The sequence below is a fragment of the Meriones unguiculatus genome, chromosome 4, assembly GCF_030254825.1.
Source record: "Meriones unguiculatus strain TT.TT164.6M chromosome 4, Bangor_MerUng_6.1, whole genome shotgun sequence".
NCBI lineage: Eukaryota > Metazoa > Chordata > Mammalia > Rodentia > Muridae > Meriones > Meriones unguiculatus.
Genome location: NC_083352.1, coordinates 134029287 through 134049871, shown reverse-complemented (window position 1 = coordinate 134049871; position 20585 = coordinate 134029287). Strand labels below are relative to the sequence as shown.

Sequence of the window (20585 nt, the reverse complement as noted above, 5' to 3'; positions counted from 1 at the left end):
TGGCCACTTCAGGGTAGAACAGCACCTCTGACATTCATCTTCCCTCAGCTCACAAGCACTTACCAGGTAACGGATGCTAGGCCCAGGTGGGCACTGGCATCTTGTGAGAGGCCTGAGAACTGGCCTGAGAGCTGCTGCCTCCTTTCATTCTAACTCTCCCCAAAAGAACAAACAAGGCTTCCGCTGCCCAGAGATGCTCAAGGAACACAGAGTGGAGCTCCACAATGGTAGTTTCTGTTTCTTTTCCAGTTAAAAAACAAAACAAAACAAATCTAAAACAAACAGAAAAACTAGAGAAAATGTAAAAGGGTGAATGAAGGATACAAAAAAATTACCCAAAATCCTACCTCCCGGTGGTGTCCTTTCTCCCATGTAGACCACGGGAGACTGGTAAAAGCCTGTTTCTCTGCTTTCTACATTATGGAAGGTGATTGGATTCTCCTGGCATGGCATCATGATCACCTGGCCCCAGAATAATACCAGCCTACTGCTGGGAAAGAAAAAAAAAAAAAAAAAAGAGCCTTCAAAAAGCCAATCCACAGAGCATGACATAAGTACCGGGGCCCTGGGGCACCCCTGTGCCACTAAGCAAGAAAGCCATGGGCGCTGTAGTAGGCTCTTCAGCTGGACCCTGGTCCCAGATCCTCCCAGCAACAGCAGGAAACAGGCCTCCCTCCAGTTAACAGCTGCCCCGTTTCTGAACCCATGCTTCCTGTGGGTTATGGAACACATCCAGTGGACTTCCCATACCCCAGACCCTTGTGGAACTAAGCAAACTCACTCCTAGTGCAGCTCCCCTGACAGCACAACACCAGGAGGCCATTCCAGGCAGCCAGTGCCAACCGGGAAGCCAGCGGGAGGGCAGGGGGCAGGCAGACATAATTAAGAAGGCACAGAGTACGTCCAAGGATTAAAAACAGATTTTAAAAGCCACCATCACCACACACACATGCTTCCTGAGCATCCTCAACGATGCTGGAACCACTGGGCCAGCAGTGGTTCTCCAAACAGCAGCACCTTAGTTCAGGGCCGTTTTCACTTCTCTAGGATTCTACCAACTCCCAGTTCCTGAACACTCAGAAAAGAATCCCTCCTTATTTCACAGGCCAGTGTTTTCTCCTCTTTCCACAGAAAAGCTTTTAATACTCCTTTGTGACACAAACCATTCTCATTCGGAGAGAACAGCCACAAGAACGGGAGTTAGCCCTGAAACAATCGAACAGACCACTGTAACTCACCAAATGCTTTTGGAGATTGAAGGAACAGTCTTCCTAAATGAAAAACATAGCCACCTTTTGACTTGCAGTTCCAGATCTAGGAACTTACTTTAAGAAACACTCACACAGCAATATGACATCACTGTGGTGTCCATTTTAGCACCCGAAAAAGCCTACACACTACTTAAGTGTCATTTAAGTAAATCTGGACACAGCTACGCTACAGAGTGCTGCACAGCTGAATGTGGCAGCTCTGCAGCATGATGTGGAAAGACACCACCAACACTGCAAAGCGAACAGCAGTTTCTAACTGGACATACACTACAGCTTGCATGTGAGGGCAATATCTCCAGGGTCCCCTAGAAGGGAATGGTGGCAGGGACAGAATGGAAAGAAAGATTAAGATTTCCACCCTATCCATCCTTCTCTACTATTTAAATTGTTTGCTGAAAACAGCTTTTATATATTAATATACTTTATTTTGTTTTGTTTTCTCATGACAGGGTTTCTCTGTGTAGCCTTGGCTATCCCAGACTCACTTTGTAGACGAGGCTGGCCTCGAACTCACAGAGATCCTCCTGCCTCTGCTGGGATTAGAGCGTGCAGAGATCAGGTGTTCATTGTCAAGCACTGCCACAGACAAGTGGTAAAAACCTGTGGCACGGCCCCAGTCAGTCCCTTATAGTAATGCCAAAGCAGAAGCTCTGAAAGAGCCCCAGCTGGCCTGCAAAACTGTGCTCAGGCCTGCCTCCACACACATCTCCTCTGTGGCACCTGCCATCAAAGGCCTCGCGTTGACCAGAGACCGAATGAGACTGGAAATGCAACCCCAGGTTCTGGACTGCTTCTGCACTGTGATGTCATTCTTAGTGGGCCTCTACAATATGAGGGACAGTGGCAGCTAGAATCACGTACAGGAGTAGCCGTGTATAATGCCAAAACATGGCTGCAAAGCCATGTATTCTTCACGCGGTGACCCAAGAGGTGAGCTCCCTCCAAATGGCTCTGCTCAGAGCAAGGGTGTCCAACAGGACTTTCTGATGGTGATGATTTATTTCTGCACTGTTCTAAAGGACAGCCACTGGCAATGTGTCATGTGACTACTGACAGAGTATTAAGGGGCAGATAAAGAACTGAGTCTTACTTTGGACTGTTAAAATGAATTTAAATGGCCAGGTGATCAGTGCCTCTCAGCAGACAGCATGTTTCTCAGCCCTCATTCTCCACAACCAGTTGTTAAAACTTCATGGTGCCAAGGGCCCTCCTCATACCCTGCCCAGGTCTATGTCTCCTGCATTTGTGGGAGGAGCTCCCTTCCCAGCCTGCTGTATATCAGTAAAGGAACCCACCCCTCCAGTATTTCCTGGATCCACTCAGCACTGCCTCAGGCTACCTCATATGCCCAGCCCCATACTCCCAAATGCCTAGCACCCACCTGCAGTTCTGCTACAATTCCTTTGGATACACGTGGTCCCCAGAGTACAGGCAGCTATGGACAGACAGACAGTTATTTGTGGCTAAATGGGAGGGCAGGTCAGCTGGGGCCAACCACAACCCAGGCAAAAAAAAAAAAAAAGAGTTTGAATTCAAGGGCTAGCTTTGTGAAATTCAGGCCTGCTTCTCATCCATGCCTGCTCACCTGGCAACACTGTCACAGCTGCAATGTTTGATATTAGATCAGATGAATTCTAGTACCAGACTAACAAAATGATTCCATGGACCTCTGGAAAGTATCTATCTACACTATCTACAGTTTCATGGCCCAAACTTTCAGTTACTACAGTTCATGCTTCAGTGAAGAAAACCATGTAGGAAGCTCCAGAGAACGCCAGCCAGAGTGAGTCTGAGTTCCCACGGGCGCTGCTCTCTGAAGCAAATGGCACCTTTTGTACGGGTCTTCACACAGGAGAGCCAAATCAGAATCTCCATTGTCTGCAGTGAGTGCCCCACTTCGCCCCAAGTTTCCCTGAGGTTTTCTCTGTCCCACAGCTGTGACAGTGTGTCCAGGTGAGCAACACTGAATGAGGCATGAATGAGAAGCAGGCCTGAGTGTTTTCACAAATGTGTGTGTGTCTGCATGTTCACAGGTGAGGCACTGCAAGTGCTAGGCAGGCACCTGCCTCACTCAGCCCATCACCTGCTCAGCCACGGCTGAGGCTGGGGCACCCTCCCATGCTGTCCTCTACCAGGAGAATCATGGCTACAGGAACAAGAAATATCTGTAGAGCCCATGAACTACGAAGAATGAGAAATACGTTTTGCTGGAAAACAAGCGGACTGTAACAGAATTCATTAAGCAAACCCAAACGAGTGGCCTAGCCAGGGGCAGCCAGGCCCCAAAGATCCAGACAGAGCACTGTATCTAAATGAGCACACCGAGCCGTCCTTACAACCCACAACCATCAGGAGCCACACCGGCCGGGCCATTTTCAGATAGCCCTAGCACAGAGCAGAGCCAAATGCAGTGTAACTCTAAAAACAGCAACTCACAAACATGCTCTTGCCTGCTTTGTTGTGGCAATACTACACAGGGTCTGGCCACTGCACTAAAAGACACAATGAGAAGACACAATTCTTTATCTCCATCATCTTCCACAAACACTGGCCATGGAGTGGAATGGACATCCTTCACATAAAGCATGCTCACCCTGTCCGCATCACAGCAAACAGGAACAAGTACCCTACATCCTGAGTGTGACAGGAAGCTGAGGGGAGTCTTGACATCGCAGAGGTGAGCTGGCAGCTCACTTACCTAAAGGTACTAAATGGGATAGGGTTATGAACAGCAAAACAAAAACTCTCACAGACCTTCACACACTCAAGGATGTAAGAGTGTTCTGTGGCTCACCATGGAGCCTCATCAATATACTCTCCCGGTTCTCCAGGAAAAAGAGGCGGCTAACACCAGGCATGACAGTTCATGCCTACACAGGCTGAGGCAGGGAGGCCATCATCTTGAGGCCAGCCTGTGCTACAGTGAGAGTTCCTATCTGAAAAAGAGGAGACAAGAAAGAGGCGGCTAAACACACGGACTTATCAACTGGGCAGTGCCAGGGATCTCAGGACCTAGCACACAACCAAGTGTTAGCCAGGAAGTCCCCTCACGTGTTTACGAGCGCTTCCCATCTCCTGTCCTGAACTTCTGCAGCGTGAAGGCCATAGTCCCTCTCCACAGCTGGAGCTCTAGCCTGTCTCTAGGCCCACACCCCTTACTGACAGTCCTGGGCTTCTATAAAGCACCATGGCTCTGTGGCACCTGTTCTCATCTACATTTCAACAGTTACTGGCAGGAATCAATCCACTGCAGAGGTCGGATAAGCTGATCTACATCCGGAGAGTGCGCCAAACACAGGAAAGGAATTCCAGCTCCCCCAACCCCACCCTGCAAAACTGTTTCTAGATTGCTTCAGCATTTAGAAGTTAATATGGCTTTATTCTTTGGGGATGCTTTGGGGACAAGGAGCACAGCATTTAAGATAATATATCAAGACCCAATTTTACGCCTCTACAGTAATTCAAAAGGCCATTAAATAAGAAGTTTTAATGGGAAATGATCTACTGCAACATCATTAGGATTTCTGTCCCATGTGGCCTTGCACCAAGGAGAAATCGAAGGCCTTCCACACAGGTGTTTCCAACTTCAGGGGGCGCTGTCACAGCCACAAGAGCCAATGCCTTCTTCAGGGTTGCTTCCAACTTTTGAAGAATAAAATATCAGCACACTGCATAAAAAAAAGAAGTCAAAGAACACCTGGACTCTTGCTGTGGGACAGCCAGCACTCTGCCTCCACAGGGTTCCCCATCCAGATCCAACCAACCAATGCAGATCAGTAGCATTAAAAACATAAACACTGTGTCTCTACTGAACATCTGCAGACCTTTTCTTTGTAATTACTCCTTAACAATACAACGTAACTATTTACATAGATTCTGCACTGCATTAGGTACGTAAGTACTCTAGAGGTGATTTAAAGTGTGGGGCAGGCTGCAAGCGTAGCTCATTGGTATAAAACCTGTCTAACATAAGGGCCTAGGTTTGATCCCCAGCAGTATAGGGGTAGATAATAAATAGATTTTTTAAAAAAGGAATATAGGACTTTGGGAATAACTTATATACAAATACACTATTTATGAGACTTCATCATTTGGAGATTTGGGAATTCATGGGGGTGGTGCAGGGGAGTGTCTCAGAATCAATCCCATGAAATACGAGAAAAGAAAAATATTTTAAAAAGTGTTTGTATTAATCCATATTTGATGTCTTCGTCTTCTTTCATTATCCCGTTGTTTCAAGAACTTGGTACTGAACTTAAAGTCAACACTGTGCCAATGTCTCAGTGGAATGCTAACACCATCCCACATTGACACTGGTGGCCATGCTGTGCCTAGGTAAGCAGGCAGGCTCCAGGCATTCTGGGCATCAGATCCACTAAGCACCTGTGTGCACGGCTCCGTTTCCTCAGCAGAGACCTACCTCAAAGCCCAGTTTGAGCATACTAAAGAGCCTCTCACGAGTCACACATAGTCAAGGACATTTAAAAGCCTCTGTAGTTACCACCCACAGAAAGCAAGGAAGCAAAGCAGTGCTCTATAGTATCTACTTTGTGTCTATATAATAGAGAATCTACGTTACATTCTATGATGTTTCCTTAAATGACTAGGGAAGAAGGGGTAGAGCAATATGGAGGAAACATTATTTCTTTACAACACTAAATGAATAAAGCTAACATCACGGGCGGTATGAACACAGAACAGTATGAAAAGATACAGCCAGATGCTCAAGAAAATCTGCCACGACTACCCTGTCTACACTTCCTCACACCTCACTGTGCAGTCCCTCACCACAGAGTGTGACTGTCCCGCACCTTGGCTCAGGCCTTTCACCTGACTTGCCCTGAAAAATGAGGTATAGCTTGAACGTGTCTGCTCAAAATCAATTACGCCTCTGCTACAACCCTGAGAGGGCCTCTGCCCTGGAGAGACACAGACTCTTCAGCCACTCATGCATGCAGAGTAGCCCTGATCCAACACAGCATGAGGCAGAGCCTCCCAGCAGACAGGACCTAAATCAGCCAACCTTAGCCAGTCAGAGACAGGGGCAAAGACAGACAACTGCTGCCGTAAGGAAGTAAAACCTGGGGTGCTTGTTACTTAGCCTTACTACCATAGCAGCTAGCTGACTGACACAAGTACACCCTGCAATGTAGACACATCCTGAATCATTCCCACCTGCGGAGGACTGAAGCTCATACAACTCAGAAAGTTCCTCTAGGTTACAAAACCAATATAAGTACTGGGAGACAGAGGACTCTTCATCAGGGCTGCCTCCAAGCTGAGCAGGGCCAAGGAGCCCCCGGAATGCAGCCCCTGAACCATCACCAGGCTGAAGTGGGTGGTGAGGCAGCTGACTTAGGCTCATCCATGCTCCTGTAAGTAAACCCTCCTCCTGCTCCTGTATAAAAGGCCAAAAAGCTCAACAGTTCAGGATGGACTTGGTAGAAGTGCTCCTCTGGTCTGTCATCAGTACCCTATGTGGGGTGAGCAAAGGGGTCAAACACTAAGGACAACTCCCAGTCATAGGAACAGCTTTCTCTCGAGGTCACAAAGCAGGCAGGGGCACTCACCAGGCTCTCCTTTTCTCTTTGACTTCTTCTTTGCAGGCGCCTCTTGCTTTGGTGCCTCCTGGTTCTGGACCATTCCTGCATTTTTCCCCTGGGCAGGAGCTGACTCTGACTTTTTAACCTGATTGGCAGTTGTATCCATCTTTTTGCCCTGGTTGGGGGACCCTTCTACCTTTTTGCCTTGGTTTTGGGCTCCCTCTGCCTTTTTCCCCTGGTTTGAGACACCCTCTGTCTTTGTGCCCTGATTAGCAACTGTATCTGTCTGTCTGCTCTGGTTGGGAACCCCCTCACCCTTCTTGCCTTGGTTGGGATTTCCATCCCCCTTTTTGCCCTGATTCTGGGTCCCCTCCCCTTTCTTGCCCTGACTTTGGACCCCCTCTGCCTTTTTGCCCTGGTTTTGAGGGCCCTCCCCTTTCTTACCCTGGTTTTGGGTCCCTTCCCCCTTCTTCATCTGATTCTGGGTCCCTTCCCCCTTTTTACCCTGGTTCTGGGCCCCCTCCATGTTATTGCCCTGGTTTGGGGTTCCATCTGCTTTTCTGCCCTGGTTTTGCATACCCTCTACTTTTGTGCTTTGGTTGGGAGACCCCTCCCCTTTCTTACCTTGGTTCTGGGCCCCTTCCCCTTTCTTGGCCTGGTTCTGGGACCCCTCCCCTTTCTTGCCCTGGTTTTGAGGACTCTCTCCTTTCTTGCCCTGGTTCTGAGGACCCTCTCCTTTCTTGCCCTGGTTCTGAGGACCCTCTCCTTTCTTGGCCTGGTTCTGGGACCCCTCCCCTTTCTTGCCCTGGTTAGGAGATCCTTCTACTTTTTTGGCCTGGTTTTGTGTCCCTTCTCCTTTCTTGCCTTGGTTTGGGGTTCCCTCTGCCTTCTTGCCTTGGTTCTGGGCTGCTTCCATTTTTCTGCCCTGGTTTTGAGTTGCTTCCCCTTTCTTGGCCTGGTTCTGGGCTCCCTCTCCCTTTTTGGTCTGATTCTGAGCCCCTTCCCCCTTCTTGGCTTGGTTCTGGCCTCCCTCACCTTTCTTGGCCTGGTTTTGGTTTGTTTCCCCCTTTTTGCCCTGATTTTGGGTCCCCTCTGCCCCCTTCTTGGCCTGGTTCTGGGGGCCCTCTGCCTTCTTGGCCTGGTTCTGGGGGCCCTCTCCCTTCTTGGCCTGGTTCTGGGCACCCTCCCCTTTCTTGGCCTGGTTCTGAGCCCCTTCTCCTTTCTTAGCTTGGTTCTGAGCCCCCTCCCCCTTCTTAGCCTGGTTCTGAGCCCCTTCTCCTTTCTTGGCCTGGTTCTGGCCACCCTCCCCCTTCTTGGCTTGGTTCTGGCCACCCTCCCCCTTCTTGGCTTGGTTCTGGGCCCCCTCCCCCTTCTTAGCCTGGCTCTGGGTGCCCTCCCCCTTCTTAGCCTGGCTCTGGGCCCCCTCCCCCTTCTTAGCCTGGTTCTGGGGAACCTCTACCTTCTTGCTTTGACTCTGGGCACCCTCTGTCTTCTTGCCCTGGTTTTGAGCTCCCTCCCCCTTCTTGGCCTGGTTCTGTGCTCCCTCCCCCTTCTTGCCCTGACTGCTGGTGGCAGAAGCACTGGCCTTGGAGCCCACTGGGGGCACAGCCACCATAGGCACCTCCTTGGGTGTAGCTTCCAAGATGGCAGACTTTGAAGCAAGAACCTGGATGGAATTCACAATAGAACTGACTGCTGGCTCCACCTTTGCTACTTTCTTCTCCTTCTTCTTTTTGTCCTTAGGAGAGGAAGCCAGCTTTTCCTGGGGCATGGCTGATACTGTGGCTATGGGGGTGTGGATTACAGAGGAATGTACTGAAGTTGGAGACACAGCCATCGCAGGTACACGCACTGGTTCCTTGAGGATGATGGTCACGTTGGGATCCAGGTCATGGTCAGGTATCTTCCCATTCGGCTTATCTTCCTTTTTCTTGGTCTTTCCTTTCTTCTCCACAGTTTTCTCCTTCTTTTTCTTTTCTCCTTTCTGGTGATGAGTTTTTGCCATCTCCTTGCGCTGGTTGGCAAGGGCTTCTTCATACGATGTCTCCTTCATGGAGAAGGTTGACACCAGGAAGATGCCGATGGCGGAGACAACCATAAACCCGCCAAAGACCACAACCCCCAAGGTCTGAGTGTCGTAGACATCCATCTTGGCTGGCTTGCTTTCCACCTGCCAACACATACAAGTAGATTACTTTCTGAAGAAATTGAAAAACTGGACAATTTCCATCCCCTATCACCAAACTTAAGGTTTCTCACTGTTTCTTCAGACTAGATTCAGAGTAGAAACAAACCCATGTTCTCACTCCCTCTTCAGATATGGGTAATTTTTACCTGTGTGGTCTAAACAGTTCCTTTAGTGCCCAGAGACACAAACAGGCAGGTGGCAGAGTGCAGGGGGACAAGTACAGTTTGTAATGTTCTGAATCCTCCCCATTACAGGATTCAAACCCCTCGTGAGCACAAGTGCTGTCTGGAAGTGAAACAACAGGGCAAGTATGGCTACATGTGCCACACAGACACAGATATGATTCTGAGAAAGAGAACTTTTCATTTTTCATGTTGGGCTGAAATCTTTACTTTTTATATTTTTCTTCTCTGTAAAATTCGCTGGTTTCAGTTAAACAAACCAACCAACAAAAACCCAATCAATAACAACACATCTGCAGGCTTTCCCAGCAGGCCCCTGGCAGCCACACTCTACTTTGTTGCCAGTACTCTAAACAAAGCTGCTAGGGTCAAAGACAGACTTAGTGCAATCCCGAAAAGTCACAAGAAGTTGGTGCAGGACAACACCCTTTCTGCAACAATACCCCTCGGTCACCCAGCCTACAATTTCCATGTTGGGAAACAGAAAGTCAGTCTTGGGAAGCCCATCAGATTCTAGGTTTGGAATTTCACATCTGAAGACTTCACAGAAGGGACAGCCTCACAAGGCAATTTGTCAGACAGTATACCCCAAAGCAAGAGGATGAAGCAAACCACTTTTTTGCCTCTGGACCGAAGTCCAAAGGAACAGAGGCAACTGGGCTCACCCCTTCTTGGCTGAGAGCCCAGGCTTAGTTCCACTTCAGCAAACTTTTAACTCATGTCAGTGCCATCATCAGTTCCCAGTGCCCTGGGTTCGAAAGGAGAAATGGTCTAGCCCCTGTGAGAGGAGCAGCAAGGAGGGAACGAGAAGCACTCCAGTGCAGAAGGGAAAGGCTGCTAAGGAAGGCTAAGAAGAGGGAAAAGGTGAGAAAGACAAGGACACTGTATCCAGGCCCTCTAGACATTGTGGTCGCTTGGTCAGGGCAATTTATGCTCCTCTTTAACAGAGGCAAAGGAAGAAAACCGAGCAGGACTGGATCTCTAAACAGTGATTATGGATGCCAAGCAGACATTAGGTCATTCTACAGAAGGAACATTGTTTAAACATCTCAGTATCATGTTCGAGGATACTGACTCTCCGTTTCTGTGTCATTCTGATAAGATTCTTAAGGAAGGATTGAACTGCTTATGACAAGGGTTTGCACATTCTCCATGGTGGTTACACCCCTTTGTGGTTGCTGTGACTCTCACTCTTCCACAGACTGTCACCTGGGGCTGTGTAGGACCAAGGCCCAACACTCCATCCCTATCATTACTTCTGCAAACAAAGTCTAAACCCAGCCCACACAAGCCGTCAAAGCCTGGGCAAGGCAGTGTTTATATCCCAAATGGACTCTGACTTCTAGCTATGGACCACCAGTGACATAGATCCAAAGCCAAGGTGAAGACTCCCACATGCGACAGTCAAGGAAGGCTGGTAAAATAACCTTTCCCAGAACACACTCCCAGGCTAGATGTTGAAAAAACTTGCACCTGCCCAATCTTGGCTGTTCTGTGTGCAGGAGGGCACAGAACAAGATGTGTGATAGGGCTCTGCCAACAGAGGTGTGCTCAGGAGCACTACAGTGTCTTACAATGACAAAGATTCTCCAGAATCACCTTCTCCAGAGGCAGACCCACATTGGGCCTGGCTCACCCTGGCCATAGATCCATAGACACCAAGTGGCCTCCTGAAAACTATGTACTCAAGGGGTGGCCTCTTGTAGAGTTGCAGTTGGCACCAGTCACCAGCCCCTGTGAAGGGCCATCAACAAAGCAGGGCCTGTTCTCAGCGGAGGACTGTGGAGCTCTGTGCAGTTTCAGTTTCGTACCTTCCAACTGCTCAGCTCAGACAGAAAGCTAAGGTTGGAAAATCAGCCTTAATCGGACTCCACATAGGCAAACATGACAAACAAAATATATTCTCCGTGGGGAACTCAGAATCAAGGTAAGCAAACTCCAATGAGTATTTTTTCCCCTGCAGCACATACAGAGTATGTTTATAACAGCTTAAGTGTGTCTTCCCAACTTTTGCTGAACAAGATGCTTTAAAAAGAAATTACATCCACCATTGATTCCTGAGCTAGAATTTTTTAAAAGGAAGCTTTCATGAGAAAATGAAAAGCCCTAGTCTTTAGTAATACACTGGAACATTTGAGGCTAAGGCAGTATCTCTGCAAACAGCACAGAAATGGGAATTAAAGAAAGTCACCTGCTTTCAGAGTGAGTTTACCTTCACGATGGACTATAATCATAAGCTGACACAGCCTTCCCACCCCCACCCCCTCTGCCGGTGAGGTTAGGACACAAACACATCCTGGGAGACTCTTCACCCACAGACTAGTATGCGTGCAGGAGCCTCTAATTCATGCTTGCAGCTTGCTCACTGTACTGAGACTATAGAGTGCATCTCTTCAAGGCCTTTCCCTTGCGCCACACCTACATGGGCTAAGAGTCAGGCCAGATGTGTGCCCACCCATACTCTATAGGATCTCCCCACAGGAATCTCTATTCCATCATTTCCGTCAACTGTGAAACAGGTGCTTTTCCACACCTACTAATGCTAAAACACTCAAAGTGAAAGACCAGCCTATGGAAACAGGAAGGACCACTCACTCTCAGGCTTGGCTGAATGGAACTTACTACCATCTTTAATCGCAAGAGAATGCTGCTTCTTCTGGTCTTAAGATCTGGGTAACAATGGGAAATGGGACTCTCAATACTTAAAATATGGACTGATGTGCTTGATAAAGCCAGTTTGGTCCAATTTGGCACTTGGAAGATAGGTAGATTTTAGGAAAGGACCTTCAACGACAACCTCAAGTTTGTCTTCTCACTAGTTGGCTGCTCCACAGTGGACAACATAAGGAGCTTAGAGAAGCACCAGGTAGGTGGTCAAAGACGACAAGCCTCTAGACCTATTCCTAAACCAAGCTGACTTGCCAGAAAGACAGTAGCAAGAAAATAAAGGCAGCAATAGGGATAACTATATCAAGAGACGTATCTCAAAATAAAGACTGAGTACCCCCATCCAAAAATCTGAAATTCACCTAATTCCTAAAGTTGGGGAGAAAGATGGTGCTACAAATGGAAAATTAGCTATCAAACTTTATGTGTCAGTCTCACAAGCATAGGCCAGGTGTGGGAACACATTCTATAATCCCAAGGGCACTCAGGAATCTCATATAGGAGAATTTTTGAGTTCAAGGCCAGCCTGAGCTACAGAACAAGGCCCTATCTCAAAAAATAAAAATAAATTAAATCAGGAACATAAAAATACGTAAAACTGAAAGTGCAGAGAGAATGGCTTAGTGGTTAAAACTGGGAACTAAAAAGCTGGCTCAATGCAAGTTCTCCTACAGAGTGCCACAGTTCGGTTCCCTGCACCGCACGGAGGCTTGGAACTACATGTAACTAGTTTCAGAGTATCTAACAGCCTCTTGTTACATCCAGGATCTACGCATACACATGGTCCACATAAATTCACACAGCTACACACACACACACACACACACACACACACACACACACACACACACATAAAACTAATACATAACTGTTTATTTTTTAAAAGTACCCTAGAGTACATAAACTTACTTGAGTACATAATATCCATAGCAACCATGAATGAAGTTAAGTGTTCAGACTTGGGTTCATCCCTGAAATATCTCAGATAACATTCTAAAATTTAAAAAAAAAAAAAAACATCTGAAATGTGTCTAGTCTAAGCATTTTAGGGGACGGACAGTAAAGTTGTGTTATCATAGTTCAAATATACAGAAGTATGAGAAGAAAAAGTATGAGTATTTTCCCACAGTCAAGCATGTCAAATACTAATATCCACTGACTTCAGACACCGTGTGTGTGTCTGGGAGTCTTCCAGAAAGGCCAACGCTCTGAAAAGAACACATATTACTTGTGTCCATGCGTAAGTTTTCTATAAATATTTATCTCTACAAATATAACATTGTTTTACATATTGTAACTGCTATGTGAAGGGTATTATTCAGGTGATATCTGGCAATTCTTAAATGATCTTCATTTTGAAACACATACATATACAAATAACTTTGGCTTATTCCTTTGAACTCCTATGACATGTTAACAGCCATATTCTTTACATGCTTGGGTTTTAAATTCTATGCTACTCACACAGAACTGGAGTGATGTGGTTACCAGAGTAAAAGTACTACTGACTCAGCCATCTGAAGTCAGTTCTGTAACCTCTTTGGCAAAAGTCATAGTTCACAGTTCCTTCCTCCTGTACACTTTAGTACAGGAGCTACAGACAGCTGAGAGGTAGCATACCCAGCTGCCCGACAGTCCTGGATGAACTCCTGGAGAACTTCAGTAATGCTTTTGGCAATGAGGTGGGTTCACTCACTGGGTGCCTCCTTTGGTAGACAGCAGACAGCAGTCATCATTGGCTTTAACACCAGCACCACACCCTGCCTGGTCTCGTCCACAGGAAGCTCTATTCTGTCATTCCGTAAACTTCTGTGAAACTGGTACTTTTCCTCACCCACGAATGCTAAAACACTCAAAGTGAAAGACTAGCCTATGGAAACAGGAAGTTATACCCCAGGCTACTGACAGGTTCTCTCCTGGATTCTATACTGTGCTCCACCAGTGTGTTAACGTAAGCCCTGTATTAATACAGGTTTTCAGCCTGTAACTGCAGTGAGAATTTTGGTGTCTTTAAAAACCCAGTTATGTTATGTTTTTGTTGTTGTTGTTTTAATCCCAGTATGAGATGTGGGGCTGCTTCAGACTGTCCACAGCAGCAGATTACTTGCCTTGTGAGTGCTCTGGCAGGGGCGTGATTCTGCCAGCTGAACATAGTTTAATTTTGGGTACTTTAGACAAGGTATAAAAAGACCAGAGCCCCAAGAGAAGAGGTGCAGCTGTTCCTCCTGCTGGTTCCTGCTCCTGCTGCTGGTTTATCAAGTGGTTGTGAGAAAAGAGGTAAGAAGAAAGTTGAGATACCCTGATGAGACAAAGATTGGACTTGCCCCAAGGAACTCAACGCCCCTAATCAGCAGGAAGTCGTCTAAAAAGACTCAACAACCCCTCTCCCCACTAATCTGTCTCTCCTACCTGGTGTGGGGGTGTTGGAAGGGACTGGAGTAGAGAAGGGTGGTAGAAATAAGAACTCAATAAAATAGATTTTAAAAATATGCCAGCATATACCCCCCAATTCAGAATTTCTACTGAGCTTTTAATCTGAACCATGCTGAATTTACACATAAACATAGGAAAAACTGGCATGGCCACTGGGACTCCATTAATGAGCAACTATGCTATAGCATTACACTGGTGTTGTGTTTTAGTTCAAGCTATTAGAAATATTGATGTCTTTTCTCCGTGAAAGTCTTCCATGTCTTTGCAATGTCAAGATTATTGCTTTTTGTAATAGTCTAGAGAAAAAGCATATTTTGTGAATTACTTTTCTATTCTCTCAGCTACATCCAACCAATGAAGCCATGATGTTTATATATGTCTCATTTACCCAGCTTTTATTATGCTAAACTCTTGTCAAACTGCAGAGTTTATAAATCTGCTTTGATTTTCTTGGGGGGAAAATAAAGTCCTGTTTCTTGCTCTCTGCGCTATTTTACCTCAATTCTGAGCAGAGCTGGTAGCAGGAGCCTCCTGGCCAGATTCCTGTATCCCCACTGCTCGGGTTTCACTCTCACATACAGACGCAGTACGCACGTTTGGCGGAACCCTTTCATCAGGTTAAGTAGTGTACGCCATCTTCCCAGTCACCATTAAAGGAAATGAGTACTGAATTTGAGCAACTGTTTTTCTCCTCATCTGACATTTTTGTCCTTTAATGTAAAATATATTGAATTATACACAGCCCCCTTTCATCTGCTAGGGCTAAGTTTCAAGAGTACAAGGGAATCCTGACACATAGTATTGAACCCTATATGTATACACTGTTTTCTCCTATACACATGTACCTATAATAAAATTTAATTTATAAACTAAACACAGTAAAAGGAAAAACAACAATAAAATAAAACAAGTATAATAATACCAAAGCATTATGAGGGTCATAATTAAATAAAAGATTAGTCATATAATTCTACCTGCATCTGGTAATCCCAAAGAAGGGCCAGGAAATGCACACAATGTAGATGCATGTGATAATGGGACAATTCATGTTCTGGGATGGTTCTCAATAGTATGAGAACGATATAAAACGTGAAAGTGACTCATTTCTGGAATTTTCCATTTAATATTTTTAGACTGTGGTTAACTGTGGGTATCAAACAAACATTAGACAGAAATTCTTTTTAAACAACATAGATTTGATTTGTCCGTATGAGTCCTTGTTGTGTGTGCGCGTGTGTGTGTGTGTAGCCTCTGTCGCCAATGTCACTCTCCCTGTACTCCAGCAGTCGGCCGGGCCACTAGGTCCTCCCTGATTGAGCTTAGCCGGCCCCTCACTGCTGTTCACTAGACAGTCTGCATAACCTGTGCTTGTTCTCTGTAGGTTCAGAAGACTTTGGGATGAGATCAGCTGTCAAGGCGGATGCCAGAGCTCTTTCCTCAGAGAGGAGGTGGTAAGAGTGCTGACTTAATCACTGAGACTACTTGAGGAGGACTGTAAAACCAACGTCTAAGTTTGTGATCCAATTAAGTTTCATTGTTCCCTCCATTGGTTTACATTGTTTCTCCAACTTCTTGGCATGAGTGTATGCTAATTTGGGGTCCTCTCCTGGTAGCAAACACTTAAGGCAATACATTTCCTCTAAACACTTCTGTAACATCATCCTTAGTAAACATTTACATTACTATTCAATTTCCAAATCTCCACATATTTCTTCTTTGACTTGTGATGTGGCAATGTAGTTAACTTTCCTAACAGAGAAGGGACTGAATTATCACAGATAAATCCTAATTTTAACTGTACTGCAAAATGTCTACCTTAAAGTATGATCTAAAAAAAAATCAACCACTTTCTCGCTTTCTTACTGCTAGATTTTTGCCTAATTCAACATCTATTTTCAATTTTCAGCTCCTTCTTGGAATCTATCAATTTATGTTTTATTTGAGACTACCTTGTTAGGATATAAAATCACAATTAATCTATCTTTTTGGCTAAGTACCTGTTTCTCTTCCCATTTGAGAATGACCCTCTTCGATGTAATAATGATGTTTTTCATTAAATTCCAGTTTGTTTATTTTCAAAGCTTCTCCAACTCTTGTAATATAGTATTGACTTTGCCTTTTTCTTTCCAACCTTTCTGTATTCATATGTTAAGTGTTACTCCTAAAACTAGCATCTAGCTGGATTTTATTTTAATCCAAGTGCAAATCTGCCTTCGGTTTAGTCCACCAACCCGTCTTGTGGTTTTCTGTATTATACACTCATTCATTCTCTATCCTGCGGTGCCTACTGATTAAGTGTTTCTTTACTTGCACCCTTAACCCTATTGCAATGTATAATTATTCAAAAGCGCTCTCCTTTCTTGCTTTACAGCTTGAGTGTTAATCACTGTACTTTTTTAAAGTGTTCCCTTTAATATCAGTTTGATTGTTGAGATGGGGGTCATAATATGTACCCCTAGCTGGCCTGGAACACTCCAGGTATACTAAGTTGGCTTCAAACTCAGAGAGCTGCCTCCCAAGTGCTGAGATTAAAGGGAGGGATACACCAACACATCCAGCGTCTTTTACTTTTTTAGCTGAAATGTTCTTTACCCCACATTTTTCTAATATACATACTTGACTCAGTTTCCCTCCTCAACCCGGCCTCCAAAAGGAGAATCTAAAACGCTTTAAGTCTGCTGCCTTAATTCTGCTCTATCTTGCACATCATGGCTGATCACTGCTGCTCTGATGCACACCTAATGCTGTGTAATTACTCAGAGGTTTGTCGTTTGTTCATCATTGCTTCTTCTATCTCATCCCAGTAGGGTCCTGCCAAAGACCCCTTTGGTCAATTCTCTGAATAAGTTCAGCTTCCTGAGCCACTTTTACAGTCCTTACTTCCTGAAAAGACTTTTATTTTGCTTTCATTCTTACTGAATTAACTGTACAGAATCCATACAAAAGCTTTCTTTCACCACTCTAAAGACTGATTTTATCTTCTGGCTTTTCCTTGATGGTAGAAAGACTGCTACTGCTGCCAAGCTACTGTAATCCTTTATCTTTCTGTCTCTCGCTATCTTTATGGATGCATGTGGTGTGCACACACAAGGGTGTGAATGTCAGGTGTGAACGCACATGTTTGCAGGCACACAGGCCCCAAGTCGACTTCCAAGTGTCTTCCTCTATCATTCTTGAGTGCTCTGTTGGGGCAGGGTCTCTCAAAGGAACCTAGAACTCACTAGTGGGTAAGTGTAGCCAGCCGGCTTGCTCCAGAGATCCTGTCTTGGCCTTCCAAAGGCCCACCTGCTGGGGCTGCAGGTGGACACGATGCCTGCCCGACTTTAGGTCTGCACACAGGGCCTTGTGCCCTTCTCCACACCTCAAGTTCTCTCCTTAGAGCCTGTGGGTCTCAGTGCTTTACTGTGCTTTCCAAGCTTGAGGGGTCAGCATATCAGCACCAATTCTGGAAGACTCCTTGTCACTGAGTCCCTGTGACAATTGTTTCTCTCCTCCTGTTCCTTCAAGGTGCCACCTCTAATTAGACCTTAATTCTTTTGTGCAGCCATTAGGGACGGCTTCAGACATAAGATCCACTCACCATTCTCTCAGGCTAAATCCAGCCAGCTCCTTAATGAATCCTTCAACTTGTTCTGTCTTTTTCAAATCTGCCTGGCTTCTTTCATGGTACCTTTTTACTTAGCTATTTTTTTTCCCTACCTTCTACCTTTAATTGAGATTTTGTACAACATTTCTGTTGGGCTTTATTGTAGCAATTCTTTACTGACTTTCCCCTAAAAATCATTTTATCTTTGCTTCAACCAGGCCTTGAAGGAAGTCACCAGCCATGGACTGATGATTATATGCAGCAGGGGCGTATATGGAAAATGTTCGGCTTTTGCCCCTCTGCCCCAGGACAGAACAATTCAGCTGTCACCTGTCATCTCCTCTGGAAACTAATTAGAAAACGTCCTGCCCTTTCATGGAGAGTGAGCCCTTCAAGAGTTCAGGTTCAAGAGTTCATACTATGTGTTAGTCCCCACTTCCTAGCTCAAACTCCTGCCCCACTGAGCAGTAAGGCCCAAGAAAACATCAGTGGCTACACCACCCAACAATACCCCAAAGTCAAGTCAGGTCGGGCTCAGTCACTCCACGCACTCTGCTCCCTATGAAGCACAAAGCTCACCAACATTAACTAATATTTCCAAAGAAGTAGCAAAGCCTCTCTCTAAAAATTTAAATGTAACCTGTTTTTTTTTTATTTTTTTTAAATTTACTTTATATCCCAAGGGTGCCCCTTCCCTCCTCTCCTCCCAATGGCTCCCTTTCCCCCTCCATCTGCCCCCTCCCTTTCCCCCCAAGAAAAGGGGAGCCCCCCATATCAGCTTGCCCCAGCACATCAAGTCACATCAGGACTGGGCATATCTTCATCCCCTGAGGCCAAGCAAGACAGCCCTGCCAGGGGGAAGTGATCCAAAACAGGCAATAGAGTTCATGTTAGAAACAGGGCCCCTCCACTCTCCAGGCCCCCTATGAAGACCACGCCCCTCATCAGCTACATGTGAGGGGCCTAGGTCCAGACCATGCCTGCTCCTTAGTTGATGTCTCAGTCTCTGGAAGCCCCCATGGGACTGAATCCTGTTTTTTATGTTTTGTTTTGTTTTTGTTTTAATAGCAACTAAAAGGAGGATTTTGAAATAATTTTTGTTTTAAAAGTAACTTCCTACTTTAAAGAAACACTGCCATTCATTCTAAAGAGGTGAGACGCTAAAATTAGAAATACATTCCATTATAAGCCTTGCTTAATCATCAATCATTTCTGATTCAATTTCTACACTTGAGGGGGGGAAAAATAAAGAATTAACAAACTTTTGTATTTCCTTAAAAAGAAAAAAAAAAGGTAGGTACCTAAATCCTGTGGGAGTTTACAAGAAGCCAGCCAGCAGCTTCCACTTTATTAAGGAAGACAACAGGCCTACAAGGCAAGACCAAGGATCCTCCCGCTTTCTTACTGTAGCGGACATCTGACCACCCGGCACTGCAGCAGCCAACGTCAGACCCCGGAGGCACAGCTGTGGCGGGACTACTGAGTATTCTGTCAGGGCGTCTGACTACCTGTCTCAACAAATCCAAGGAGGAAAATACAGGCATCCTGGTGGAGAAAATGTTTTGTATGTGGCAGGAGAGGAGGGGCATTCTTGCTCTTCAGTTTTACCTTCAGTGGCAAATGGCCACTAAGGTTATGTTTTCTAAGGTTATGTTGTCTGGCATGCAAAAGTGTGAATGATTCTCGGGTAATTACTGCTTTCCTGAGCAATTCTGCCTAAATCTAGCGGCACACCTTTAGATTTTTTTTTTTAAGTTTTCTCTATCAGTAATCATATAAATCAGTTTGTTCCCCTTTTCCCAATCTTGACATGTTCTGGTTTTTGTGTTTTGTTTTTTCTGGGTTTTTGCAGAGTAGGACCTCCACTACAGTGCTAAAGAGAAGACAATAGGCAGCCTCTCACTGATCAAAGGGTACAATGGAGGTCCTCACTGCATGGTGATGCTAGCTGACATTTTACAGACATCCTTCCCAGGTTAAAGAAGTTGCTCTTTATCCCTATTCTGCAGGATTCTATGCTGGGTGTTTCCATGTATTTCCTTGGTATCTGTTAAGATAATCATGCCATAATTCTGTTCCTGTAACCTGTCAGGATGGGAGATGAACACATACTTATTTTTCAACACTAACATAAGTTTGCACTTCAGGATACACATCACTTCGTCATTACACATACTGCTGGGTTTGGCTTTTCGATTCTTAGGTATGATTTCCTCCCTTCTACTATTCTTACAGAACAAGGTTAGCCGACATCAGAATGAGGAATTTTATAACATCCTTCTCTCTCTCTCTCTCTCTCTCTCTCTCTCTCTCTCTCTCTTTCTCAAGTCTGAGAAGATACAGAATGTTTACTCTTTACATGCTTGGTAGGGCAAACCAGTGAAAACATTTGGCCTGGTATTTTCTTTACAAGGCTTACTCATGAATCCATTTCCTTATGATTACAGGAACATGCAGTTTTCTCTCTCCTAAGTTTGGTACTGATAAGTTTGATTTTCTAAAAATGTACCAGTGTTGTCACAACTTGCAACACTTTTGTCATGTTAACCTGTGAAAAACAACCCATGTCTGACACATGATGTATCTCTCTCCTCACTTAAGACTACCTACCTAGCTACACAGCTTAGACTGGCCTCCAGATCTTTCCAACCTCAGCCTGCAAAGTGCTCAGGACACAGCTGTGTGCACCTGGCTGTTTTATACAAGCACCAATGG

At 45.5% G+C, this 20585-nt stretch overlaps 1 protein-coding gene and 1 long non-coding RNA gene across 6 annotated transcripts in view; one reads left to right on the top strand and one right to left on the bottom strand.

Moving 5' to 3' along the window:
* Rrbp1 (ribosome binding protein 1) overlaps window positions 1-20585 on the bottom strand; it is a 61243-nt gene that overhangs the window by 28891 nt on the left and 11767 nt on the right. For 3 of the 4 annotated variants that reach the window (XM_060383148.1, XM_021636804.2, XM_021636805.2), the window contains exon 2: window positions 6842-8984. In XM_060383148.1, the coding sequence (XP_060239131.1) occupies window positions 6842-8963 (2122 nt within the window). In that variant the 5' untranslated portion in view covers window positions 8964-8984. Of the gene's footprint in view, window positions 1-4629; window positions 4940-6841; window positions 8985-20585 lie in introns of those variants that run through there. The other variant, XM_021636807.2, reaches the window with a different exon arrangement.
* Window positions 10976-18931, top strand: LOC132653775 (uncharacterized). 2 transcript variants are annotated; one of them, XR_009591644.1, is made up of 4 exons: window positions 10997-11111; window positions 14026-14128; window positions 15666-15735; window positions 18089-18931. It is a non-coding gene; the product is annotated as an uncharacterized LOC132653775 (long non-coding RNA). The 2 variants fall into 2 exon arrangements; XR_009591645.1 differs by lacking the exon at window positions 14026-14128 and having other exon boundaries at window positions 10976-11111.